The 27,911-nt window shown below is 47.0% G+C and overlaps 2 protein-coding genes across 11 annotated transcripts; one reads left to right on the top strand and one right to left on the bottom strand.

The window, feature by feature from the left end:
• Positions 1-1,229: 1,229 nt before the first annotated feature.
• Positions 1,230-18,187, top strand: BSPRY (B-box and SPRY domain containing). Of its 2 annotated transcripts, none has more exons than XM_019754603.3 (6): positions 1,230-1,561; positions 4,894-4,992; positions 8,959-9,189; positions 10,977-10,999; positions 15,498-15,622; positions 16,867-18,187. In XM_019754603.3, the coding sequence occupies exons 1-6, from the start codon at positions 1,301-1,303 to the stop codon at positions 17,391-17,393; spliced, it is 1,266 nt and encodes a 421-aa protein (XP_019610162.2). In that variant the 5' UTR covers positions 1,230-1,300; the 3' UTR covers positions 17,394-18,187. The 2 variants fall into 2 exon arrangements, with proteins under 2 accessions (XP_019610162.2, XP_019610161.2); XM_019754602.3 differs by having other exon boundaries at positions 1,233-1,561; positions 10,974-10,999.
• A 1,654-nt stretch (positions 18,188-19,841) lies between these two features.
• On the bottom strand, positions 19,842-23,744 carry HDHD3 (haloacid dehalogenase like hydrolase domain containing 3). Of its 9 annotated transcripts, none has more exons than XM_074330879.2 (4): positions 23,562-23,744; positions 23,187-23,264; positions 22,787-23,100; positions 19,842-20,893 (listed from the first exon to the last, which is right to left on the bottom strand). In XM_074330879.2, the coding sequence occupies exon 4, from the start codon at positions 20,753-20,755 to the stop codon at positions 20,000-20,002; it is 756 nt and encodes a 251-aa protein (XP_074186980.1). In that variant the 5' UTR covers positions 20,756-20,893; positions 22,787-23,100; positions 23,187-23,264; positions 23,562-23,744; the 3' UTR covers positions 19,842-19,999. The 9 variants fall into 9 exon arrangements, with proteins under 9 accessions (XP_074186980.1, XP_074186978.1, XP_074186982.1 ...); XM_074330877.2 differs by having other exon boundaries at positions 23,201-23,264; XM_074330881.2 differs by lacking the exon at positions 23,562-23,744 and adding an exon at positions 23,365-23,555.
• Positions 23,745-27,911: the final 4,167 nt, after the last annotated feature.

Genomic DNA, 27,911 nt, shown 5'->3' with positions numbered 1-27,911 from the left:
TCCGGTTGTGTAGTGACGTCTTAGAGACACCTCAGAGGAGAGGTAGGTGCTTGAGCCCCAACATGCCGCAGGATGTAGTGATGTTTCTCTTTCTGATTTGGCTTTCACAAGCGTCCAGCTCTGATGAACTCAGAATTCCCTCTGACACTCTCCCTTTGGCTGAGTTCTTTTCTCAGCCTTCTGCCAAGACCTCCTAAAATGGAGTTTGGGGGTTGAGAAGCAGTGCTCTTCTTGTGTGCCCAGGGCGGCTGGACTGGAGCCCCAGGACAGGGTTCAATTTGGGCTTACTGATTTATCTGATCCTAAGAAAAAAACCCCAAGACAGGTCAGGTACATATTAGCAGTGGTTTCTTTTTTTTTTTTTTTTTTTTCCTGGGGATGAGTGTTTCATCCACGTGCTTATATGCATAGCCTATCTTCTTCAATAAACATGCATTTTTTTTCAATACTAGTTTAAAATTTTTTCAGATTAAGAAAATTTGGATGTAAATATTTTGGGGGGAAATCAGCCTAACACAGATGTTCTTCATTGGACATTAATACACAATTAAAAATGATTAACCATTAACCATAAGTCATACTGTCTGGTTCCAATCTCATTCCTACTAGTTAGTAACTGTGACCCCTGGCAAGTTACTTAAACTCCATAAAAATCGGAATCACGGTACTTGCCTTGGACTATTAGCGTACGCTTAGCCGCTTAGAAGTTGCAGCCGCTGTCCGTGCTCCAGGTACTGTTTTAGGTGTTGTAACTCATTTAATCCTCAGCACAAGTCTGTGAGGTAGGCACCCTGCTTATCCCCCTTTCACAGCTGAGGCCCTGGAGGGTATTTAGCCGGTGGGCAGTAATATGGGACTTGAGCCCAGACAGTCTGATACCAGCACCTACCTTTAAAGCTAGTACTTGTTTAAAGTTGCCTCTCAAAAAAAGGCTGTTATATTCCATGATAGAACACTTATAAAGCGCTTAGCAAAAGTCTGGTACTTACAAGTGCTCAATTAAGTTTCCTATGGTTACATGAATACTTGGTGTTTCATGGTTGTTATAAATCAAACACATATAACGCAATTTAATTCAGAAAAAGAGAAATCAAAAGGCTGCCGAAGCCGGGGGGATGTGAGCCGGGGTCGGGTCGAGGGTGCTGGGCGCGCGGCCACAGAGCGGCGAGAGCTGGTTGGGAGGAAGCGCGGCAGCCGCGCGCGCGGACGCCCGTTTGGGCCGGGGGGCGGGGTCAGGGAGGCCCTGCCCAGCCGCCACCTGCGACAGGTGGAGCGCGCGGCGCCGGGTCGGCGCTCGGCCATGTCCGAAGAGAGCGCGGGGCCAGGACTGGGGCCGGGGCCGGGACCGGGGCCGGGGCCGGGACCCGGGCCGGGACCGGGACCGAGACCGCGACCCGGGCCAGGCTCCGAGCCGGGGCCGCTGTGCCCCGAGCACGGCCAAGCTCTGAACTGGTTTTGCTGCTCCGAGCGACGGCCGGTGTGCGCCGCCTGCGCTGGGCTGGGCGGCCGCTGCCAGGGACACCGCATCCGCCGGGCGGAGGAGCGCGCGGAAGAGCTGCGGGTGAGCGGACGTTGGTGCCGGAAGGCGGGGGGCTCTGGAGCGAGGCGCGCCGGAGGGAGGCGCGCTGGGCGAGACCCGGCGGGGACCCGGGAGCCTGGGGCCGGCTGCCTCGGCGGCAGGTCCTGGAGCCCGGGCTCCGCAGTGGTGTACTGGCTGTGGGACCAGGCGGTTAAGGGTGTGGCCACCGGCGTCAGGCAGACCTGAATTCGAGTCCCACCTCCTTCTGTCCTTGTGAATCTCGTAACTCTCTGAGACTTAGTGGCCTCATCTGTAGTTTGGGGGCAATAATAGCGCGCATTTAATAAAGTTGTGCGATATAAATAAGATAATGGGATCACACAGTGGGAGATCCAGCCGCCCAGATTCTCCGTTGCCCTGTTGAAGGGGCTGGGAGCTGGGCATAGCCGTGGATAATAAAGGGCTGTGCTGCACCGGTTGCCCCAAACTCCCACCAGGGTGGAAGATGACTTCTGATAAAACCCAGCCCTTCCACACTCAATCCCTTGACTCAGAACCTTCTCATCCACCCTTCAGGCTTCCTGGTGAAGTGATTTCTTTTCCCTTTCAAGATTGGCCTTGACTGTACTTCAAGCTGGTTTCGCCTGAGTAAACAGAGAGGGCGGGGAGGATATGAGGAGGTTCCTGCTGGAACCCTTCACCTAGGGTTTCTCTCCACCTCCATCCTACACTTGGCTCCAGGCTCGTCACTTTCCTGTCACCATCCCTTCCCTGAGCTGCTGAGATTGAAGAGTCAAAGTCACCCTGGGGCTTCCTCCCTCCTTCCACCCTACCTGTGGCCCCTGGGGATTCCCTTGCAATTTGATTAAAAGACTTGATTCTCCTAAACTCTCCCTGGAGTTCTGCCCAGCTGTGAGGGGAGGGCTCTCACTGGGGACTTGCCGACTCAGACTGGACTGTAATAAACCCATCTAACAGGGTGCTGGGGCCAGGAGGGATTCAGTTATTCAGCGACACCTTTAAGCTCCTGCTTGATCCTACCTGTCACCACTGCCCACAACAGGAATGATGAAAATAAACTTGGATAGCGTGGTTTAATAAACTTGCATAATGCAAGTTCCAAAGCACTTAAATATCCTTCATCTCATTCCATCCAGACCAAGCCTTTGAAATGGTGTCTTACCCACATTTTATAGATGAGGAAACAGGCCCAGAACAGGGCAGTAACTCCTCCAAGGTTCCTACTGTTCAGGGGCTGGACCAGGACAGTCATTGACTAGGCCAGAGGAAACCACCTACTTGCTTCAGTGGTTGGAGGGAGGAAATGATGCTAATGGGAGTGAGAATTTCATGAAAACCTTTTTTTAAAAAGCTGCCACCAGGGCAGAATCTGAGTGGTGGAAGGGTTGACGGCTGGGACAGAGTGGCAGTCCTGGTGCTTGTTCTGGAATGCAGTCTTTCTGAGGAGCCTTCCCTGAACCCTCCTGAGGCCCTAGGCATATTCATCTTCTTTGCCTGGAGGGAGGTGTGTCTTGCCCTTCCTCCCTCCAACTTTGATTGGATTGTGGCTTTTGTACACTCCTTTCTCTATCCCTCCAGCCAGCAAAGAAATTTCGCCCCAGGGCAAGATTGTTCCTGAACTGGGCAAAAACAGCACCACTTCAAACAACTTCTCACTTACCTTCTGGATTGCTGCCCCTGTAGCTTTTCAGAAGCTCCCTCAGTCTTAGTTCCCTCAGTCCGGTGGTGTGTGGTGATCATATAGCTTCCTCCCAATCAATTCAATTCAATAATTTTGTATTTGGACTGGTGAAGCTTAAGGCTAATTCCTAATGGGGGTGGGGGGTGGGGGGAGAATTTATAAGGGCTTTCTAGAAGAGGTAGCTGAGTTGCCTTCTGGCAGATGGAACTGGGGCAGTGCTCATAGTGGTAATAGTGGAGGGGCTGGCTGCTGCTTGGAAGGGTCCAGTTATATGGAGAAATGGAGTGGAAAAGCAGGGGCCTGGCCATATCTCCTTGGGCAAGTCACTTCTCTGTGGGACTCAGCTTTTTCATTTCTAAAATTCTCCCCTGCTGCCGTGGGTGATGTTCACAGCTTTGGCAGCTGTAAACTGCTGAACTTCTTGTGCTCAAGGAAGCGGGTTTAATTCATTCAGCAAACATTTATTCAGAGCCTTCTATGTGTGGGAACTCTGTTCTTGGTAGTGGAACATAGAGAATAATAAGTCAAAGTCATGGTGCCTATGCTCCAGTGCTGTGGGGGAAGATACAAAAAAAGGTGAACAAACACACAACATACAGTCAGAGTGATAGTGTAAGGGAGAAACATGAGCAAAGTAAGGGAATGGAGTATGGGGATGGTTAGTGAAGGCTTCTGAAGAAGTGACACGTGAATGGAGGCGGGGAGTGAGACATGGAGATGTACGGGAGAAGACTGCTGGAGACAGAAGAAACAACAGGTGCAAAGGCACTGAGGTCAGGACAAATTTGGTGTGCTTATGGAATAAAATGACGGCCAGTGTGGAGAGTGGTAGGAGGGGAGATATGCAGAGTCACATCAGGTAGGGCCTTGTTGGCTAAGGTAAGAAGCTTGATCTCATCTCACTGTGGGTGTATTGGAAAGTCAAGTTTTGAGCAGGCACAGTGACCTCATCTGATTTCCTCACAAAAGTTGACAGTGACTAACTGTGGGGTTCAAGAATGGAAACCCAGTTAGGAGGCTCTAACAGTGGTTCCTGTGAGAGAAGCTGGTGATCTGGGCAGAATAGCAGGAGTGGAAGTGACCAGAAGTGGCCAGAGGAGACAGAGAAACTTTGGAAATGGGGTTGATAGGACTCACTGATGGATTAGATGTGGGGCTGGAGAGTAACTAGTTTTTTTCCCTCGGTAACGAGGCTGCTGACTGATGGTATTGTTTAGTGAATGGAGGGATGCTTGAGGAATAGCTGTTTGAGAAGCCATGTTCTGCTCAGGTGCAGGTGTGGAGAGTCGAGGAGCTCTGTGTGAAGGAGGGTTGAGCGTATATGCAGGAAAGTGATGCTCATGATAGGCCACAGGATTTCAGGATCAAGAGGGAAGCAAGACCATAAAAGCGGATGATTGGTGGTAAAATGTGGTAAGACTAATGAATTGGTGGCTCCAACTGAGGTGAAGAATTGTTGGAATGGAAATTCTAGAGTTAGTGATCTAGAAGGCCGGGAAGTGGTAGGCAGCGTGTGGGATCTTTGAAATGAAGATTCTGGAGGTGGTATAGTTTTCAGTAATGATAAGGTTGGGGATATATGACCATGACAATAGGTGATTGAGGGAAAGTAAAAGGAAAAAAAAAAATCAGTGGAATGGATCAAGTCGTCATGGTGGTGTTTGTTTTGCAGAACAAGATTGTGGACCAATGTGAGAGACTGCAGTTACAGAGTGCCAGCATCAGCAAGTATGTGGCCGAGGTCCTACCTGGGAAGAAGCAGAGAGCAGTGGTAAGTAATTCTTCCCCTTTCCCCTCTACCCTGGACTCCCTCCTAGGATAAGACCCCAGTCTTAGGGGCTTGAACCAGTCTAGGTTCCCATCCGAACCTTGCAGACTCATTGTGCTATTAGCAAAGCTGGATGCCCAGGAAGGATGGTTTCTTATCTCTCCGAGCCTTGGTTTTACTATCTGGTCAGAGTATCACACTGGGTGCAAAGACTCTGCTAAAAAAATGACCTTTTGGCGGGTAATGGATCAGGAAGGGTAGCGTTCTTCCACCATCTAATTCTTTTGTGTGCTCAGCCCCAGAATTGTAAAATAACCTACGGACTTTTACATTGAGTGTTCTTTATGAGTCTTATTTATGCAGTAGATCGCAGTACGTGCCCGTTTATAGATGGGAAAATGGGTCCCGTAGTGGTTAATTGACTTGCTCAAGGTCTCAAGCCTCCTGCCACAGCCAGTTCTGTGACTGGGATCTTGTGACTTGCAGCCCAGCGCCCCTTCTGCTGCACCCCACTGCTTGTCCTCTATTCAGCCGACCCATTGCCCCCGCTACGTCTCTCAAGTATGCCCTTCAAGGGGCTGTGGCTATGAATTTCCTTCTGCACCTTGCCTCCCCCCTGCCCCCATAGTACATGAGGACGGACCATTGGACTTAGGGACATGCCCGGCACTGGAGATCCCGACAAGAGGAGATTTGTAGAGTGGTGGATTGGAGTGGGTTTCAGGGAGAACAGAGGAGCAATTTGCGTTAGTTAACACAGGCAACTCTTGAGGAGCTTTGCTGTAGAAGGGAGCTAAGAAATGTGTGTATGCTGATGGTAATTGTCCAGTAGAAAGGGGAAAATTAATGATGCAAGAGAAAGGGGAGAATCAGGTACAGCAGAGGGGGTGGGATCTAGCAAACAAGTGGAAGTGTTGGCCGTAGGTACAAGCATGGACAGTTCATTCACAGAAATAGGGAAAGCAAAGTGTCTGAGCACAGGTGTAGGTACATGGGTAGCTGATTTTGGCACCCTTAAAATTTTAACACAAATACTTAACAATGTTTAAAATAACCTGAATAATACAAGTACCATAAGAATGCATTAACCCTACAACCCCTCTGGTCTTAATATTTTAGTTAAAGTAAGTCTTTTAATAAATCCTTCCCATTCATAGGAAATATTCCAGTTTTGATTAGAGATATCTATTGTGCTCTCTATTTTTATATGCCGGTTTGGTTTAGATGAGTATACAATTCTAAAGTAAATCACAAGCTCTACCTACAGCAATTGAGTCCTCAGCTCCTGATTACATGGGTTTCCAGCTTCTTTCTACTTTTGGACTCCAGGGGATTTCCTTTACTTAGCTGCGAGAGAAGCTTCACTTTCAAAAGGATGCTTTTTTTCTCAGCATATCTGTGTTTTGTTCTAGGAGGATTTTTTTTTTTCTTTTGTCTTTTTTTTTTAATTAAAGTTTGTTGGGGTGACAGTTGTTAGTAAAGTTACATAGATTTCATGTGTACAATTTTGTAATACATTATATCTCACATTGTGTGTTCACCACCAAGAGTCAGTTCTCTTTCCATCACCACATATTAGACTCTGTTTACCTTCCTCTACAGCCCCCCTCCCCCCTTACCCTTTGGTAACCCCTAAACTATTGTCTATGTCTATGAGTTTTGTTTCTTCATTTGTTTGTCTTGTTCTTTTGTTATTTTTAGTTTTATATACCGTATATCAGTGAAATCATATGGTTCTCTACTTTTTCTGTCTGACTGATTTCGCTTAGCATTATAATCTCAAGATCAATCCACGTTGTCACAAATCGTACTATTTCATCTTTTCTTACCACCAAATAATATTCCATTGTGTATGTATACCACAACTTCTTTTTTTTTTTAATTCCCCCCACCCCTTCTTCCGCCTTCCCCCCTCACCCCCCACTTTGGTTCAAGCCATTGTTTCTCAGTCTAGTTGTGTAGGACACAGCTCCCTGGCCCATGCTGGTATTACGAGCCTTGGTTCCCCCCAGGCTGAGGCAGTCGGTCACCAGTCGTCGGTCGGCCGCTACCACAACTTCTTTATCCATTCATCCATCGAAGGACATTTTGGTTGTTTCCATGTCTTGGCCACTGTAAATAAAGCTGCAGTGAACATTGGAGCACACGTGTCTTTATGGATAAATGTTTTCAGATTTTTTGGGTAGATACCCAGGAGAGGGATTGCTGGGTCATATGGTAATTCTATTCGTAATTTTTTGAGGAACCTCCACACTGCCTTCCATAATGGCTGCACCAGTCTGCATTCCCACCAACAGTGTATGAGGGTTCCTTTTTCTCCACAGCCTCTCCAACGCTTGTTAGTATTTGTCTTGTTGATAATAGCCATTCTAACTGGGGTGAGGTGATATCTCATTGTGGTTTTTATTTGCATTTTCTGATGATTAGGGATGTTGAGCATTTTTTCATATGTCTATTTGCCATTTGTATGACCTCTTTGGAGATCTAGGAGGATTTTCAGTTTATTTTTTCATCTCTTTGGACAGGGAAATTTTCTTGTTTTCTTTGTTATTCATTTCTGAGAATGACTCACGAAGTGTATTGAAATTGACTGTTGTCCTCTAGTTGGGAATATCTGATGCCTCTTGGGTCAGGGTGTGTTGTTGATCCTGATCACACAGTACAAACATGACTGCAGAGACCCCCTGCTGTGGGTAAGGCTCTAAGGTGGGACAGAGAGAAGAGCCATAGCTGATGTTATTGAACACACATGTGCTGGCTTTGTTCTATTTACTTTATATGTATTCACTCATTTAATCCTTATAGTAGCCTTACGAGGTAGACGCTATTATTATCTTCAGCTGACAGATTAGAAAACTGAGGCACAGGGAGAATAAGTAACGTGCTTCAAGTTCCACAGATAGTAAATGGAACGGCGAAGATTTAAACCTTGGCACTGTCTCTAAAGCATAATTTCCTAACTACTATGTTATGTTGCCTCAACACAGCACTGAAGTTGGAGTCTGAACTCCTGGGTTCACTTGGCCATCCACTTGGCCACTGTCTTTTCTCCATTGGACAAATTGTGGGTCTCAGTTTCTTCTTTTAAATAGGGATGGTTGTCTCCTGCACTGTACAAAGCAAGTCTTCAGGGGCAAGGCGCAGGGAAGCTGCTGATTATCCCTGACTTTCTGGCATAGAGACTGTTCTTACTTGTCTGGCAAGAGTGCAGGAGCTTCATGCAACAGATGCCTTTGGGAGGTTTGGTTACCAGCTGGCATTGGTGTAAGGGAACGGTGTAGTGAAAGGCAAGAGAACTGGGTTCTAGTCCCAGCTCTGTCACTGATTTGGCATGGGAGTGCTACCAATGGATTTTTAACTAAGTCAGAAAAGATTTTCCTATCAGTCATTCAGTAAATAGTTGGGTGCCTATTGTGTGCTAGTTGCTAGGGGACACACATTAACTTCATTGGCTGAGAATTGATTTCAGGCCTCCTGTGTGGTAGAAAATAATTCTACCATGGAAGCACTTGGATTGGACAGATTAGGAAATAATGAGGTTTTTGTCCTCAGACATGGTCAAAAATATTGATTGGACCACTGTTGGTACAGATCCTGTTGATGGGAATGACTTTGTAGGCTCTCCGCCTCTGCGATTCTCTGATCTCTGACCCTGGTCCCTTGGCCTTGCTATTCCCATCTCTAAAATAAGCTGGTGATTCTAGCTGATCTCTAGGTCCTGCCCTGCTCTTCCATTCTGTGATCCTGGTTCCATGAGAAATGGCCTGGATGTCTGGATCTCAAATTTCTTCACCCTACACCGTATTTGTGAATGCATAGGACTGGGATGGCTTAAGCACTGTCGCCCATTACAATGCCCATGACAGTCATTGCTGATCAATCTCTGCATTTCTTCTGGCTGAACCCAAAGTCTCCTCGTCTTCAGTGGGACTTTGTCAGGACCCAACCCCTTGTTTTATCCCTTTTTAGAGCACGGCCAGTGCAGCGCGGGAACTGGTTATCCAGCGGCTGAGTCTGGTGAGGAGTCTGTGTGAGACTGAGGAGCAGCGGTTGCTGGAACGGGTGCATGGCGAAGAGGAGCGGGCCCACCAGAGTATCCTCACGCAGCAAGTACACTGGGCTGAGGCGCTACAGAAGCTGGACACCATCCGCACCAGCCTGGTGCACATGCTCACCAGTACGGATGACCTCCAGCTGATTGTAAGTTAGGCACGGGTGAGGGCATGACTTGGTTAGTCTCTCCAAACATTCTGAAAACATTGAGAATATGTATTGGTAGGAGGTGAGTGGATAATGATCATTTGGAGCAGGGATGAGGCAGGGGAATAAAATTATGAGGTGTGATCAAAAACTATGGTGCATGTTTAAATTAAAAAAAAATTATTACAGTAAAAGGCACATTGCCATTAATCCCCCTCAAAATATCCCCCCTCACATTGAGCACACATATCCCATTGTTCTTGCCACTTTCTGAAGCAGTTCTGGAAGTCCTTTTTCATGAGTATCTTTAGTTGTGTTTTCGTGGCTGCCTCGATGTTCTGAATCTATTCAAAACGTTTATCTTTCATGGTCATTTTGACTTTGGGGAGGAGCCAGAAGTCACACGGTGCCAGATCCGGTGAATAAGGTGGATGAGGACACACTGTCATGTTTTTATTTGACAGAAATTGCTGTACCAGAAGCCATGTGTGACACGGAGCGTTGTCACGATGGAAGATGAAACCATTTGCCCATTTCATGTTAATGCATTGTTCGTGATCCATGATTTATGGCACAGTTTAAAACACACCTTCTCTCAACTGTAATTCATATCTGACTGATTGCACCGAACAGGTGACACTTGTCACACACTGTTGCTAAGGTTTGACATGCCACTTCCCATATTGAAGATTGCTGCATTTCCATTGGATGGGACTCAGCAGCAGCATTCACTGTATTTTTTTATCACAGTTCGTATATGGATTTTTTTTTTGCACTTGATAACTATTCTTAAAATAGTGAGCAAATATTTACTAAGTGCCTACTGTATGCTGAGCATTGTGTTATGCGGTGGAGTTACAGGATACAGGTGTCAGCGACTCACAGCCTTACGGAGGAGAAAAATAAATAAACTGATAATTAGGTTATGGAGGGATATGTGCTGTGGTAGATGACATTCCTGGGAGCTGGGGACCCCACAAGCCAAACTTGGGAGTGGTGGTGGTCAGGGAAGGCTTCCTGGATGAAGTGACTTAGAAGCTGATGCCTGAAGGATAAGAGTTACAGTTGTGATAAAGGAAATGGGGAGGTGGAGAGAGTTCTGAAGCACACAGAGAGAGCTCTGCACTTGGGAGAGCTGACAATGGTCCAATATGAAGATACAGAGCTCATCTTTAATCTTTCCACCTGGAAATTGCCATGATTAATATTTGGGTATACATCCTTTCAAAGTATTTTATATAGATATGCAGATGCCTGCCGTTTTAAGGGACAGTGTGACATCTGAATAAATATGTCAAGCAGAGAAATGAGAATGTAGAACAACTGAGCTGTCCCACTGCAGGTCAAGTAGGACAGTTTCCACGACTGCCCTAGATTGTGCATTTAATCACAGCTTCCATGTAGAGCACATTATGTCCCAAACACTGGGAGCGTCACAATAGAAGATTCAGAAAGAGTCCCAGCCATCTAGTTTCTGACTGTCTCGATGGGGGGTGAAATGTTGGGTAAATATGCGATTGTCCCGAAGTGTAGTTGAGGGAAACTCCGGACACAGCAGGGCACAGGGGACAGAGTGATTTCATTCTGAGTGCAGGATGGGGGAGGTATGTGAAGAAGAACCTTCTCATACAGCTTTGTGCTGCGTCTTAAAGAAGGAGTAGAATTTTTAATTCTACGGTCTCTGGCCATCATGTGGAGACCTCCATGCCAGCTGAATATATTTCAGTCTTGACTGCCTGCTGGGTTTCTGGTACTAAGCCTGACTCTGTTTTCTTTTCTCACAGCAGAAGGAGCAGGAGATTTTTGAAAGGTGAGTATGGCCCCGTAATTTGCTTGGGCAGTCACAGAAACCATGACCCTTAGGCCTCTCCTAGTCCATTGCATTCAGGCCCCGCTGCTCCTGGGGGAAAGCCCAGGGTGGCAGCTGAGTGGCTTCTCTGGAGCCAGGCTCGATGGATAGAGGTCTTCTTGCATCTAGCTTGGAGACCTGCTCTAAACCCGTGTGTACGGGCAGTGAAATAATCACTTATTAATCAGTGGTGTACCACAGTTTTTCTTAAACATTATCCTATTAAAAAACTGTCGGAGGGTTTTACCACCCCATCTATGGATGAGAATACTGGGCTCAAAAAGGAGAAGGGCTTGCCTAAACTTCAATGCTGGGACTGGGACCCACACCTGATACCGTCTCAGTACTGTGTTCTCTACCTCACTGCCCCTTTCTCTGCTGAAAGAATCTTTGAAACAAGTCTATGTTACCACTCAATATTTGCATTTTAATTATGCAATAATAAAAGAATTTCATCAGGTCCTACCTGGATCCCAACAGGCTGAGAGCCAAGAGCCTGAGGAAGTATCCAAGAGGATGTAATTTGCCAGGCAGTAAAATTAAATGCTTAATCTTCTGTGCAAGATTTCAGAGCTGTACTTGGGGAGCACAGCCCATTCTTCTTATCTATTTTTGTATTTACATTTCAATAGCAATACATGTGTGTGAGAGAAAGAAAAAAAAATGCCACCAATATAAAACTATTAAAACTAAAAATGAATCACCCCTTCTCAGTCCTATTCCATAGAGGTGATCAGTTTTAAGAGTTAGATGTATGTCTTTTGGACTTGCCTATGTATAGTCATAGGAGAATATGTGAGTTGGGTGTTTTTTTTGCCTTCTAAAAAAATATTTTTTAAAACACAGGTGGGGTTGTTTTATACTTGCTGTTCTATAATTTTTCAGTCTATCTTGGAGTCTTTCCATGTCAGTACATGTAGACTTACCTCACTTTTTGGAAGATCTGTGAAGTATTCCACAGCATGGATGCACCCACATTCATTTTTCTGTCTCCTTTTAAATAAAGCGTGTTTGGCTTGTTCCTGTTTTTTCCCTCCTATAATCTTTCCACACTTCTGTTAGTCTTCTCTTTCTCCTTTATCTTTATCATCTTCCTCTAATACAGTCTGTCTTCCATATCAGGCTGATGTGATTTTTTTTTTTTTTGGGCTGATGTGATTTTTGAAAAAATTTTGATCTTCAAATTTTTGTTTTGAAACACGTATTTCAAACTTGTAGAAAAGTTGCAAAAATAGTATAATGAAGTTCACTAATTTTTAACATTTGCCATATTTGCTGTCTTTATCACTCTTTTTTCCTATCTATTTATCAAGAGTATATATAAAAAACTTTTTTTTTGACAATTCGAAAGTTGCAGAAAGCATGATCTTTGGTCCCTAAATACTTCAGCATTTATCTCCTACCATGTTTTCCCCAAAATAAGACCTACCCCGAAAATAAGCCCCAGTTAAGATTGTCAGCCAGACAGATGCATTTAGTACGATATGACGATGTTCCAGAAGAAGATGACATGACTGTATTTGAATAAATGTAGATTGTTGTACATGAATCAATAAGACATCCCCTGAAAATATGCCCTAATGTGTCTTTTGGAGCAAAAATTAATATAAGACCCGGTCTTATTTCGGGAAAACACAGTAAGAACATTTTCTTACATAACCACAGTATAATTACCAAGTTCAGAAATTTAATGTTGATATAATACTATCATCTAGCATATAGTCCACATTGAAGTGCTTCCAGTTGTGCCAAAAAGTTCCTAACAGTGTTTGGTGTTTTTTTATTTGTTTTTTTCCTGATCCATCTAGTCTCTTAATCTGGAATTGTTTTCTTAGCCTTTTTTGAAAAAGAAAACACATTTTTAATGACTCTAGGATAGTTGTTTTATAGAATATGCCTCAATTTGAGTTCATCAAATCAGTCTATCAAATCGGGGGCATGTGATGTCACTTTGTCCCATTATCAGGGATGTTAATTTTGATCACTTGGATAAAGCGATGCTTACCAGGTTTCTTCATTATAAAGTGTTGTCTTACCTTTTGTAATTAATAAGCACTCTGAGGAGATACTTGTTGTGTAAAAAGCCTGTTTACTTTCAAATTTTCGTCCAGTAGTTTTAGCATCCATTGTGCTAAATTACTTCCTGAATTATTCATTTATATATTTGCTTGTTTGCTCATTCACTTATTTAGGATCAATATAAACTCATGGATTATTATTTTATTCAGGACACTATAATCTACTGTTACTTATTGTTAATTTTGATCTTCAAACTATCCTAGATTTGGCTAGTAGGAATCCCTTCAAGCCGTGTCCTTTTGACAGGTCCCCATGCTCCTTTGAGCACTTTCTTGCCTTCTGGCACAGATGTCCCAGCTTGAACCTGTTCTTTTCCTGCCTCAGCTCTGAAATCAGCTATTTCTCCAGGGCATCTTGGGTCCTTTTAGTGGGGAATAATATTTTAAAACCAAGATCTGGGCGTTAGATGTCCGTTGCTACTGATGTTTCATTGCCTCCAGGCCTTTTCAGTGGACAGCAGACAGAGCTGGGAAGTGTGTCTGTCCTTTTTTTATTCGTGGGTTTGTATCACAACTTCTAATTCCAGTGGAACACCACAACGTTTTTCCTTCGCCTTCCTCCCATTCTATATTTATATCTTTATTCTTTCATAGTGAGAACCCTGGCTCCCAACAATAGCGATAGTTTTTTATTTGTTTAGTCCTACAGTACACACAAAGTTGTTTGAGAATTGCTAAACCTATACTACTATTTACAAACTTATTAGTAGAGGTGAAGATTTGTTTGTAGGTTTTTGTGCTTGTAGACTGGGGCTGTATACTCTCAAAGTACCGTGTTCAGAAGTTGTCAAGCCCCTTCTAGCTGGGAACTCACTTGTCTGAGAAATGCCTTTGTTGGCTCCAATTTTGTTTCCACGTCCCAGCTGGGCTCAGCTCGGGCCTGTCATGGCAACAGGTCCTGCTGCACCAATTCTGATCCCAGCTGGGCCCTGCCGTGTCCGAATCCCAATTCACTCCCACTCCTTTGGAGTCATGAGCTTTCTCTTTTGTCCCATGAAGTACCTGGATCAGCTGCTTCTCTAGATTCCAGTGTCTACGATTGGCCGCAGATTTGCCCTAGGATGACAGTTTAGCACTGCTGACATCGGCTCCTCTTTCCTCCCCACCTGATGGCTGGGGCTCCTCCAGACCCAGACTCAGTGCTTTGGGAAGATGGCAACAGACCCTCTGTTGTCCTGACCACAAAGAGCCTTTGTTACTGGAACCTGCTCTCCGCGTTTCTAGGGCTCTGTTCACCTCGTTCCTCCCAAGCCAGGACAGGCAATGACAGTCTGGCAAAGAACTGGCATCCGTGAGGAAACGTGCCCCGCCCTCTCTCCCTCCTCCTTCATTAATGAGCAGAGCCATGAGGTTTGGGGAAGAGAGTGTGTGCTCTCGAAACTGCTGCCTGATCTCAATGCCATCTGTAGGATTAGAGGCGGTGAGAAATTCTTTCTCAAATGCCAGTTCAGAGGTCAGCAAAGCTATGTGGGAAATCCTCACTTTGTGCTACATCCCTTTGAGATTTCACTTCAGGTCAAGGGAAGAATTATGTTGAATGGTGCCTGGACTCCAGCCTGGGTTTGTTCTCTTTTTGCATGGAAGCAGGACTTGAATCCAACTCCTCTTTTTAGCTGGATGCCTTCTCTGAATCTCTGTTCTCTCCTGTCAAATGGGTAACAACCACCTCCCAGGTTATAGCAAAGACCATGTGAGATTCTGTATAGAAAACAGCAAGCCCAGAGTCTGGCTACTTAATAAATGACAGTTCTCCTTGTTTCCAAATTCCCTCTCCAACCAAACACAGTCCCCACTGGGAGCAGAGGAGAGGTAGTTAATGGGAGCAAAGTGCTGTGGATAATTCATGGTGGGGGAGATAACTGATAGTCCCTTCCTGTGTGATCCCGCAGGGGTGTATGCATTTGAAGAGCAGAGGAGTTGGCTTCTGATCAAACCAAGGACATTCCTGCTGCGATAGGTTGGGGAGGGAGGTGAGATTTTTCTCTGGGCAGGATAGTGGAGTGGAAAGCCTGCTGCTCAGAGGTTCTAGTTCCAGCTCTGTTGCTGACTGACTGGAGACACTGATGAATTGCTTCCCCCACACAGCAGACCCACACCAAGTTCTAATACTGGCACCAAGTATTTATCTCCCTGTAAATTGTCTGCCTTGCTGGTATGAAGGCTTTGGGGGCGGGGGGTACAGGGGAAATGCCCACCTTCCCTTTTGGCTCCAGCCCTCTTTAGGGGGCTCCAGTGTGGGGCCTGACTGCCAGTCTTGGTGTCACCCTCAGGGGAAGGGGATTTTACTTCCGTCTCCTTCCTGTCATCCTGTATTGATCCATATACATTTTAAGAACCTTCCTGAATTTGTCTGTTTTTTGTTTTTGTTTTCCCTGTACAAGGTCCGAGGAAGCAGAGGGCATTCTGGATCCCCAAGAGTCGAAAAAGTTAAACTTTAATGAGAAGTGTGCTCGGAGCCTACTACTGACCCAACTCTGGGCAACAGCAGTTTTTGGGTCCCTCTCAGGTTAGCAGCTGCTAGAGCCCAGCACCAATTGGAGCAGCTGGGAGTCTGTCTGTGCCTCTGGGGTTTGCTATTGGGTCAGCCCTGAGGACCGGTGCATCTGGGATGGTAGCTTGAACGACCAGTGATACTGGATGCATGCTTGTCAGGGGAGCCAAGGTTCTAGACAGGCCTGGGGCACTTAGGCCAGGTCCTTCCAGGTTCCAGACCAACCTGCTCTGTAGTTGGGTCTAGGATAAATCTCGGTCCTGTAAATCACGTTCTTGTGTCCTGCCCTACTGGGACAGCTCAGTATTACTTCTTGGAAACCTAGTTTCTCTGTAAGAAGACATAATTGATGGCCAACTGGAGAGCATCTGGAGTGAGAATTGAGCTGCCTGGATTCGCCTCACTTACTTAACAAACATTGACTTTGGCTGACTGTGGGCCTGGCCTTGTGCTGCATGCCTGGGGCACAGAGGTGAATGTGACAGGTTTCCTGCCTCCACGAATTCCTACTTAGTTGTGGGGGTTCTCAAAGCAGGCTTTCCCCAAGCCAGAAGGAAGCTTCTATATTCCCAGTTGTCGTAGTTGCACAATTCAGAGAAAGATGAGGTTAATGATTGACTTTTTTCTCAATTTTAACACTACCCCCAACCCCATCTTTAAAATGTTAGTACAAGCTAGAGCTTGTCTTCTCTAGAATCTGGGATCAGATAGTACCTGATTTACCGGCAGTCCCATTTAGTGGTTGGAAACTGCATATCTGATGCTTCTTAGCTTCCAGGGGCCATGTCCCTAGGACAAGTCTGATCTGTAGGCTGTAGATTTGCCTAGCTGGAATGCAGTGTGATCAGTGCTAGATGCTAGATATAGGAACAAAATGCTGGGTCTTAGTTTTGCCCCACCAACTTGGTGTGTGACCTTGGGCAACTTGCTTCTCCTCTCTGGGCCTTATTTCTAGCAGAGCTTATAGATGACGGTCTTAGACAGTAAGTACTGTTGTCGTGGCTGCAATTTATTGAGCACATATTACTGCTAGGCACTTCCCATGTACCATCTCATTTGATCCTTATACTCTTATCTACCCGGTGGTAAGTCCTATTTTGATCCCCATTTTACAGATGAGGAAACTGAGGCTCAGAGAGAATAAATGGCTTGTCTGAGGTCATACTACCAGTGAGTGGTAAGCAAGCCTTTTGCTACCTGGCAGGACCAGGATAGGGCTGAGGGTGGGCCTTGGCAACTCTGAGAATTCTTTCTGGCAGGCACGGAGGATGTACGTATCGACGAGAGGACTGTCAGCCCCTTCCTGCAATTGTCAGATGATCAAAGGACCCTGACCTTCAATGCCAAGAAGTCCAAGTCCTGTGTAGATGGCCCGGAGCGCTTTGACCATTGGCCCAATGCCCTGTCCACCACCTCCTTCCAGGCTGGGCTACACACCTGGACGGTGAATGTGCAGAACAGTTGCGCCTATAAAGTGGGTGTGGCCTTAAGCCAGCTACCCCGAAAGGGGTCTGGCAGTGACTCTCGTCTGGGCCACAATGCCTTCTCCTGGGTCTTCTCCCGCTACGACCAGGAGTTCTGTTTCTCACACGATGGGCAGCACGAGCCCCTGGGGCTGCTGCGCTGCCCAGCCCAGCTGGGCGTGCTGCTGGACTTGCAGGCCCAGGAGCTGCTATTCTACGAGCCGGCCTCGGGCACGGTGCTCCACACCCACCACGGGTCCTTCCAGGGGCCCCTCTTCCCAGTCTTTGCTGTGGCTGACCAGACCATTTCCATCGTCCACTGACCTTTGGCTTTGGGGAGGTCAGATCTACCTCCCCACCACCCTTTTAGGCCACATTTCTACCCAGTGTCCTTTTCCCAGATGTTGCCTATGCCCACTGGGCAGCTTTAGGAGAGTAGGGATCCGTTTCAGATCTGGGTACAACTGTTAAACGCTGGGTATCTATAGGGAACTTGCTACTCCCTGGGCCTTAGTCTCCCAAATGCACCCTCTGAGGGTGTCTCATTCACCACTTTATCTCTGGCATCCAGCATGGTGCCTGGTGATGTGCAATAAATACTTGGCGAGTGAGTGGGTGGGTAGGTGGATGGATAGATAGGTGGGTGGATGGGTACATACTCTTCTGGAGGGAGAAGCACTGCCTTTCAGACCCTTGCCCTCAGCTTCAAAAGCATGTAAAAGTGGTTTTCTGGCAGAAAAGCCTGTGGCTGAAGTCCTTTCATCCCCTCAATTCAGTGCTTCTCGGTCCTTTTCATAACATGGCACAGAAAATATTCTAGTACACAAGGACACATGGAAGGGATTTAGAACTCCTGCCAGGCTGCTCTTCAGAGGACTCTGGCCTGGGAGGCTGTGTCTTCCCCCTAGGTCCGGCCTGGGCACTCAGAAGACAGAGGGGATCCCACCATGGTAACCGGTGAACTTTCCCCCCAACTATAACTAATGAGTACCCCACCTGATGGCCCCTTCTGACATAATGTAGAGACGTGGGGTGAGGGCTGCAGGCCAGAAAAAGCTGAGGGAGTACAAGGGCCAGCCTTAGGAAACATGGACTTATTAAAAGTTAAAAGATTGAAGATTTTCTTCCATGTTCTTTGTTGGTAATTGGGCAAACCCCCCAAGTGGCACCGCAGAGCTGGAGATGTTTGCTGGGAAATCATGTCCTCACCCTCATCCACACTCCCCCAGACAGAAGCAGGTAGCAGGTCAGCGTACACAGTGGAGAAGGGCCCGGAGACGGTTGTGCCCTGCATTGCTGGGACCAAGGGCAAGTCCCTTCCTGTTCTCTGAGGTTGTCACATTAGAACAGTGATCCGAAACATTTTTGTTTCATCAGGGAACACAGCTCAAAGGCAATCTTACAACTTCAGACACCTGGGTTCAAAGATGGGCGCCAGAGCCCTCCTCACTCTTCAGTTTGCTGAATAATCTACTTGAAACAGTGGGTGGATTAAATCCAGTCCACAGACCTGCTGGCAACTTTTCTGGTTGTGATGACTTCTGAGGCCCTTGCAGCCCGTAACCCTGTCCTCGGTGCCTGACATTTGGGACGATGTCTGAGAAGAACGTCCTTGCCTTCACAGGCCAGTCTCTGAAAAACCCTGGGTCACCGAGATTCTTCTACATGGCACCTGCAGGCCCCTACGGCATGCTCCCCGAACCACCAATCTAACCACAGCCTTCAGTCCACAGGCCATAGGCCTCTTGCTATGGATGCCCCTTATCCTCCTGCCCATCTAAATGCCAGCCCCAGTTCAGGGTCCACTCCAGAGCCCTCCCTGGCTGTTGGCACCAGAACATCTGCTGTGTGCCTATGTGCTTTTCACCTTTGGTATCCCCTGTGCCTGGCATTGGGTAGGGCATAGAGGTATCCAGTAAATACCAAGTAACCAAGGAGAGAGGTGTGTGGAGAGGCAGGAAGAGACATGGAATTTAAAAAGCCCAACCTACTTCAATCGCCAGTGATTCTTCCTATTCCCTACACTCCTCCCACCTTGGGCTCTGGTCCCTGTGCTTTCCTGTCCCTCACTAACCCCTATGACTGGGGTGTCCTTCAAGACTGACGCCTGTTAGGCCACTTTCCCTATTCTCCCAGGATCTACACTGCACCATGTCTCATGTGACATGGATCCCTTTCTACTTGTAACCTAGTGACGAAGCCAATGGGCTTTGGAGTCAGACAGACCTAAATTGGAACCCTGGCTCCCTGATGGACTGTCTGTGACCTGAGGCAGGCTACTTCACCTCTGAATCCCCTGCAGGGTGGAGGTCACACTGTGCCCACTAGGTGCATATAAAGGACTAGGAGAGTACCTAACACATGGCAGGCACAAATCAAATTTCTTCTCATGACTAATTATGGTGTTCCTTTCTAAAATCTCTGGTTTAGACTCTGTGGTCCTAGAGGACGTGTCCCTACAGCACAGCTTAGCACCCATTTTCAAACTAAGCTCTGACCTCAGACCTTTGGGGTGGGGGGTGGTGTCACAGAGGCTTCAGGGCCCTAGGACCTCTGCTTCAACTCTAGCAGTTTCTGTTTTTTTCCTGTTTTGCATATTGGGGTTCCACATAAGATCTCGATTAACAAAAGGGCCCTGCTGCTAAAATAAAATTTGAAAGTACCTGGCTTTGAAGCTAGTTGGGCCCGCAGTGAATCTTGTTGGAGGTAAGGGGGACTCGTGGTGGAAAAGGGACACAGACATGATGAATAAATCATCTCAGAGACCAGGAGCTGGTTAGTGGGGCAGGGCTGAAAGCCCTGCACTCACTGCTTTATAGTCAGAATGTGTTATCAACGCTGTGGGGAGAGGGGCAAAGGCCAGATCTTGGGCAGGAAAGGGTTCCCTGTCCCTAGTGTTTGTTGGGCCCAGCCACTTCCTTCACCAGACTCACAGCTGTGGGGGTAAGCCCTCCAAGCGGTCAAGGGCAGGCAGGAGATGGGACAGTGAGGGGAGCATATGTTCTTGGGGTACAGAATCCTTGACTACAGGGTCCAAGGGCCCCGGACCAACCACCAGGAAGCTGTGCATGCCTACAGCCTGTGCTCCCTTGTAATCACGGTGGTAACTGTCCCCAATATGGGCTGCCAGTGCTGGTTCTACATGAGCAAGCCGCAAAGCCTCCTGGAAAATGCGGGGGTCTGGCTTGGGCCAGCCAGTAGCCTCAGAGGTCAGCACAAAGTCGAAGTGTTGTCGCAGGCCAAGACCCACCAGGATGTCCTCTAGTCGCCGGTCAAAGTTGGAGACCACTGCCAGCCTCAAACCTCGTTCTCGGCACCCACTCAGGGTGGCCTCAGCCCCCTCCAACAGCTGCCAGGTGCAGGGGCTGCTGAAGTCCTTGTACAGCTGGTCAGCGACAGGGGCCACAGCCTGAGCGTCCCGAACACCCGCCAAGCGGAAAGTCTGCAGGACCACATCCAGCCACCACTGGCGGGAGGTGAGGCCATGGCTCAGGCCATAGTTAGGGAAGCTGTGGCTCTGAGCCCTGTATGCCTGCCCGAAGGCTTGTCCCAGGGCCAAGGCCTCCACCTCCAGCCCATGGGCCCGGGCCGTGGAGGCATATTCCTCCCCAACGGGGTGGCGGAGCCTGAGCAGCGTGTCCTTCACGTCCCAGGTGAGCAGCCGTAGCTGTAGCCGGTGTGCCATGGGTCTGCTCCACCTCAGGTTCCAGGGGCCGGGGAAAACTGAGCTGGACAATCCCTCACAACCTAATGGTTGTCTCCTTCCAGGCCTCGTGGGTCAGATCTGCTGGCATTTGAGTTAATGTCCTCACAGCAGAAGATCCTGGAATGAGATGGCAGGTGAGGTGGAAACTCAGGCTTGAGAGTCATACAGACTGGGTTCAACAGCACCCAGACTGGGTGCTGACAACTCACTGTGTGACCCTGTAAGTGTCACTCTCTGAAGCCCTGTCTCTTCACGTGTAAGAGGAGCACAAGGACCCAACCTCATAAAGCTGCTGGATTAAATCAGATCATCTGTTCATTCTACATCACATTTCTGAGCACCTATTATGTGCTGGATGCTGGGAATGGGACAGGGTTTCAGCCTTCATAGCACTGGCAAGCATTAAATAATAGGGGACACAGATATTAGACAAAGAACTACACAAACACTTAAGCATAATGAATGCAGCATGAATCATGAGGTTATAAATCCAGGGACCAGGTCAAGTCTTCATCAGGGAACTTCCTTGGCAAATGAAGTTTCAGTGGGGATCGCAAGAATGACTATGTGGAAAACGGAGGTGGTTAAGTATTCCTGGCACTGGAAACAGCAAGTGCAAAGGCCCTGAGGAAGGACAAAGAGTCTGGTGCTTTGGGCAAATAGGAGCCAGTTCACGTAGGACTTTGTAGGTCAAGGTAAGGAAACAATTACAATTGTGTCCTAAGAAATGTCTAAACCTGTAGACACCTTCAATGACTTTATCTGAGCCAAACGGATGACATTAAGAAAATGCTCTGGAGAATGGCAGTTTTGCAGCTTATTTTATACATCAGAATCAAAGGAGGAGATGTAAGGAGGGTTACATGAAATCTATTGGTAGATTAAGGGAGTGGAAGGAAACAAAGCGGGGAAATCTCTGGGATTGGATAAAAAGTAAAATGGAGAGACACACACTTCTTGTACTTTGGTGGGCACAGGAGAGTTAACAACTAACATTTTATAGCACATAGAGATGATATTCAGAGAACAAGATAACAATGATGGGTTCTGTAGTCTCGGGCTGGTGTGGCGGGTTGTGCCCTGAGGGTTCCGGAAAAAGGGATTACTCTGACATGCCAAGTGTATGTTATCTTAGATGCAAAAAGACAATAGACAGGCTCACTTCTGGTCAAGAGTGACCTTTGTCAAGGAAACTACAGGCCAAGGATGTGATTACCAGCCATGACATGCGTTTAGTTAGGCATTTTTATGTTCAGACCATCCTATGTGGCTAATTGCAGTCTCTGAGTTTGTAAGGCCAGCCATGCAGGCCTCCCCTGAGCTTGTTGGCCTTTTTGTCCACAATTGCTATTCCTATTGTTAGTAATACCAAAGACAGAAGGGTCCTTGCAGACCATCTGACCAAACCCCTGGCTGCTCAATAGGAAAGACTGAGCCAGAGAGGGCCAGATACTTGCCTACGGTCACAGTGAGAAGCAGCACAGCCAGGACTAGAACCCAAACTTCCAGACTCTCTGGCCAGTGCTCCCTTCCACTGCTTAGACATATTTGGATTTTTTTTAAAAACCTGATTTTGGTAAACCTGTATAACATGGGATGAGATGCAGGGCAAAGCAGTCTGGTCCTACCTGTCCCTAAGCCTCTCTGAGCCCCAGCTTCATCTTTACTGGAGGTAATATCCTGTTTCCCTGAAAATAAGGCCTAGCTGGACAATCAGCTCTAATGCATCTTTCGGAGCAAAAATTAATATAAGACCCGTCATTATATTATATATTGTATTATATATTCTATTGTGTGCTATTCTATTCTATTGTACCATACTATATCTATTCTGTTATATTATAATAGAATATATTATTCTATTATTGTAAAATAAGACCGGGTCTTATATTAATTTTTGCTCCAAAAGATGCATTACAGCTGATTGTCCGGCTAGGTCTTATTTTTTTGGGAACATGGTAATATCTGCCTGGGTGGACAGCCAGTGAAAGAATTAACGACTCAATGTACTGGAAACAAATTCCTCTGCCTGTTGTCCAGGAGCTGGATGCAATTTCTTCTCCTAGGTTTCCAGAAGAAACCCATGGGGCAGAGTTCAGAGTGCAGCCACGTTTTTGCACATGGAGGGACCGGGCTGGTGAATCTGGGGACATATCTTGGAGAAAGTTGGTCAAGAAAATGAACTTAGGGCGGACTTAGCTCAGTTGGTTAGAGCACAGTGTTCATGACATCAAGGTTGCGGGTTGGATCCCCACACGGGCCACTGTGAGCTGCGCCCTCCACAACTATGTTGAAACAACTACTTGGCTTGGAGCTGATGGGTCCTGGAAAAACACACTTAAAATAAGTAACAGTTTTAGAAAAAGAAAGAAAATGATCTTAAATCCGTCTAGAACTTAGGGAGACGCACCCAAAGACACTCACTTTGCTGGTGGGGCGATGCAGAGGCGGAATTCGCTCAAAGTCATGCAGGGAGCTGCTGGCATAGCTAAGATTAGAACAAAGGGCTCTGGCTCCCGATCCACAAGGGTTTTCCACCCCTGGAAGCCGGGACTGGGGACTCTGAGCTACAGGCCTGAACTGCTCACCCTTCCTGCCCACCTCCAGGGCTTGATGGCAGCGAAGTTCAGGTAAGCCTGCCGCAGAGCGAAACCTCTACAGCTGCCGTCTGCAGCGGGAAGGTGTTAAGGACGCAGGCCGCGACTGCAGCTGCAATTCTGAGACCCCTTCTCATATCCAGCGCGTTCCGACTGCTCTACGCCCGTCCCTGGGGCCCAGGACCCACCTCCCTGGCAGGGAAGCCGGTCAAGAAGGAAGCCGCAGCCGCCGCCGGGATCCGGAGAGGCGAACAGAAGCCGGGCGGCCCAGCGGAGACAGTGACCCGCACCGCTCTCCCCCGGGCTGGGCGCCCTCTTTACCTCGGCTTGCGGCGCCCGCCGGCTCCGCCCCTCCTCCTGACCCCGCCGGTTCCGCCCCTCCTCCTGACCCCGCCGGCTCCGCCCCTCCTCCTGACCCCGCCGGCTCCGCCCCCTCAGTTTCCCCGCGCCCCCGCCGCTCGTTCCGCACCTTCGCCTGCCTGCGCCCGGCGCCCTCTGTCACCTGCTCTTGCCGCGCTCCTCTGTAGGCTCTCCGCCCCTTCTTACGACCCCCGCACTCTGGGTTCTCCATCCCGCAGCCTTATGCCCCTGCTCCGCGTCGCACCGTTACCTAACACTGTCTCCGCCGTTCTGCGTGCCCCGCCCTCGCTGTCTCCCTCCTTTCTGCCCTTTCTGCGCTCTCTCCGCTTCCTCTTTCCCTTCCCCAAGACCCTTCGCTTCCCTTGGGTCCCGACATTGCTGGGAGGAACACAGGCTGACGGGAAGAAGGGGATTTGGGTCCCTGCCTGGCTTGCTGAGTGCTGTGTGGCCTCGGGCCGCCTCTCTGATTTGAGTTCCAACGAGAACCAGGAGGGAAGTGCTTTCAGTTGGAAACCTGTCTAACCCAACCCTCTGCAGTAATCTAGCTGCTTTAAAAAAAAAAAGAAAACAAGGTTTCATGCTCATCTCAAAAATGTTTAATAATACAAAGTGTACAAAGAAAAAAGAGAAAGCCCGACCTCATTCACTAAATACTCACTGAACATGTCTTTCTCTGTGTCTCACCCTGTCCTTCACTGAGGATACAGTGGGAAACAAGACAGTTTCTGCCTTCATGGAACATGGGGGGAGCAGACAAAAATCAAGTAAATAAACAAGATTTTAGATAGTGATGAGTGCTGTGGAGGCAATAAAACAATGGTTTCATGAGCAGTGAAGGGCCTCTTTGGATGAGGTGGTTAGGGGAAGAGCAAAGATCTGAAAGGCAGCCAGGTGAAAATTAAGGGACAGATATGAAACTGGCAAGTGCAAAGGTGCTGAGGCCCCAACAGGGAAGAAAAGGAGGGCCTGTTACCCCCACTCACTCCCCAGGTGTTTCTACAGTGGCAGTTTTGTTATGCTATGAGACGTTTTTCTAGGAGCACACAAACATGCATACAATTTTATTTCTTGCTTTTTCTCCACTCCTCTCTCTTCCTCCCCTCCCCTCTCCCCTCTCCTCTTTCTACAAAACTTCCGCCTGTATTCCAAGGCTGGCCTGTTTACTTCATTCAGAACTGCCTCACCCTCACTGGGCTCCGGCCTGGGAGGGAATACGAAATGCAGTCACAGATGCTGGGCCTCAAGGCAGAGCCTGACTCCAGGGGCTCACCAGCAAAACTTGGTTTATGTGTCACAAGCATGATCCCAGAAGTGGGAGTATAAAGGGTAGTTGGGAGGCCAGAGGTCCATCTGCATTTCACAGAATCCAACAGTGTCTGAGATTGTCCACTTTCCAGGGTTACCTAAAACCCAACCCCTTAGGTTCTGCTCCCAGCTCTGCCACCTGACCCTCTGTGAGCCCTCTGGTAAATCCTTTTCCTCTCTGGGCCTCAGCCTCACAATATACAATGGGAGGAGGGGGAAGAGGAGGGTTGGACAAAATAACTTCCAGCTGAAGTCCAAGTTAGCTTATAATTTCCAAGAGAATTAATTTTGCCCATGGACTCTCAGTTTCTCCACATATAAGTAGAGCATGTTTACATCAGGATCAAATGAGAAGACATGGAAAAGCTCTGAGAAGTAGATGATTCTTTTCTGATGAGCTAATTGTCTCCTGAGAGGTTAAGGTTTTGTTCGGTCATATAACTATTTCAACCCAGGGCACCCATTGCACAAGGGGGGCATTTCCATTAAAATCTATGTGCATGTACTTCCAGGAGTTATGGCCCTGATTTAACCGTCCTCTAGGTCCTGCCTTTCTCTTTCTCTCAGTAACTTTTTCAGGAGAGAAAAAGGTTTGTGTGTCACGGGAAAGCTAATGACAGGTCCCTGCTATTCTGAAATAACCTTCTGATTTGCCAGTTCAAAAATGGGTGCATTTAATGGGTGTAGTGTCCTTCTGAAGTCAGGTGACAGAAATCCTCGGAAGGCTTCATCCCTTGATCTGTGTCCTGGCCTGGTGATTGCTCCTGGATACACCTGGCATGTCACTTACACTGGATGCTGCCTTAAGTTATTTGTCTTTGAGAAAACATGTTTCTTACATGAGGGCTTTTTCCTTGAGATTCTCACACCCAAAGCACAAGTAAACCCAGGCTGGGCACACCAGACACAATGAATTTTCATCTTTTAGGTTGCTACAAAAATAATTGGAAGTTTTTTGCCAGGTTATTTTTAGCCTTAAACCGCAATTACTTTTGCACCAACCTAATACTTATTTTTAGTTAACTTAAAAGATACATAGAGAAAGGTGCAATAAGTGTAAATGTTCTTGAATTTTTACAAATTGAACATAGCTATGCAACCAGCACCCAGACCAAGAAAAAGAACATTTCCAGAACCCTGGAGCCCCCGTCCTCTTCTGGTCGCTCACCCCCACAGAGGGTAACCACTACTTGACTTCTACTTGTATATTTACTTTGAACTGTGTAAAAATGGCGTAATACAGCATGCATTCTTTTGCCTTCTTTAGCTCAAAATTTTATTTGTAAGATTCATGTTGCTATGTGTAGTTGTTGATCATTCATTCTCCTATAATATTCCATTATATGAATATACTACATTTTACTGTTGGTAGACATTTGGGTTATCTCCAGTTTTTGGTTACTACAAATAGAAAATGTTGCTATGAACATTCTCAAATATGTCTAATTTTAGTGAACATATGTATGCATTTGTGTTAGGTAAATTCCTAGATGTGAAATCACTGGGCCATAATGTATGCATATGTTCAGCTTTAGTAGATGTGGCCAGTTTTCTGAAGTGGTTGTACCAGGAATTATCTGAGAGTTCCAGTTGCTCCACATTCTCAACAATTGGCATTGTCTATCTTTTAAAAACTTTAGGTATTCTGATGGATGTATGGTTCTATCGATCTCACTATGGTTTTAATTTGAATTTCTCTGTTAACTAATGACGACCTTTTCATACATGTACTAGCCGTTTTCATTTATTTACAGAAATAACAAATGGCTATATCCTTGTTAGATATATATCATACATGAATATAAATGAATTTGAAGCTAAGATAATACATAAAAAGCTAAAGTCCGTCTAAAAGCAATTCCTCACCCCTACCCCTTTACAATCCCTTTCCCAGTTTTGAGCACTAGGCTTGGAGTTGGGCCTGAATCCCAGCATTGGTCTGCTCCTGGCTTGTGTGAATTTGGACGAGCCCCCTCTCTGGGTCTGTCTCCTGTCTCTAAGGACCTCTTTTACTTTGCTATTCTGACCAGTTTCTGTGATTACAAGAACTCCATGTGATGCCCCAATAGCCATTCTCTCCATTTCCCTTAGTAATTGAACCTGAGTTTTAGCTGCCCCACTAGACTGTTTTCCAGCCTTGCTTACACAACTAGGTGTGGCCATATGACTAAGTTCAGACAAGGGCATGTACACAGAAGTGCTGTGTGCAACTTTTGGATTGTCCTCCACTTGCCCTTCTTCCTGCTGGCTGAAAAGAGGACATAATGGTGGGAACTGGACCCACCATCTGTGTTCACGAGATGGAAGCTGAGACGTGTTGAGGATGACAGAACAAGGCCGGAGCCATGACCGCCTACATCACGTAGCTGACAGCTCTGGACTGCTCAGAAATATTCCATCTTAAGCTATCGTTATTTTTTCTTTGTTGTTAATATCTACTGAACTTGAATCCTGAGTAATACAGTGACTGGGGAAGGACTTTAAATTGGGTATCAGGAGAGATGGCTTTGAGGAAACGACACTTAAACCAAGATCTTAATAAAAAGGAGACAGTCATACAGATTTTGGGGTAAAGCAATTCCAGATAAAGGGGACCACTGGTACAACAGCCTCTTGTGTAATGAGGGAGACTGTGTCAATCGCAGTGCCGCATCTCTCATGCCGTTGTTTACAGTAATTGAGCCAAGAGGTCAGCCATGTGACCTGAGCAGGGCCAATCAGACCTCTAGAGATTTGCTATGTGAACGATGGGACAGAAAGGATCTTTCTCTGAGATGGTAGGTCTAAAGGAACATGGAAAGATCATGTTGTTGTTAAGGGGCAAAATAAAGCCAAGCTGAGGCAAACAGAGAGCTAGGAATGGGCCGAGGCCT

This window comes from Rhinolophus sinicus, chromosome 16 (assembly GCF_057876585.1).
Source record: "Rhinolophus sinicus isolate RSI-liver-muscle chromosome 16, RSI-T2T, whole genome shotgun sequence".
In the NCBI taxonomy this organism is placed as follows: domain Eukaryota; kingdom Metazoa; phylum Chordata; class Mammalia; order Chiroptera; family Rhinolophidae; genus Rhinolophus; species Rhinolophus sinicus.
This window is presented reverse-complemented; position numbering and strand designations above follow the sequence as displayed.

What these genes read in the sequence shown, in the direction of transcription:
- HDHD3 (XM_074330879.2), bottom strand. Translation starts at nt 20,755, where the DNA reads ATGGCACACCGGCTACAGCTACGGCTGCTCACCTGGGACGTGAAGGAC.
- BSPRY (XM_019754602.3), top strand. Translation starts at nt 1,301, where the DNA reads ATGTCCGAAGAGAGCGCGGGGCCAGGACTGGGGCCGGGGCCGGGACCG. An exon ending in CGGATGACCTCCAGCTGATT is followed by an intron (nt 9,190 to 10,973) that starts GTAAGTTAGGCA and finishes CTTTTCTCACAG; the next exon opens with CAGAAGGAGCAGGAGATTTT. An exon ending in GAGCAGGAGATTTTTGAAAG is followed by an intron (nt 11,000 to 15,497) that starts GTGAGTATGGCC and finishes TCCCTGTACAAG; the next exon opens with GTCCGAGGAAGCAGAGGGCA.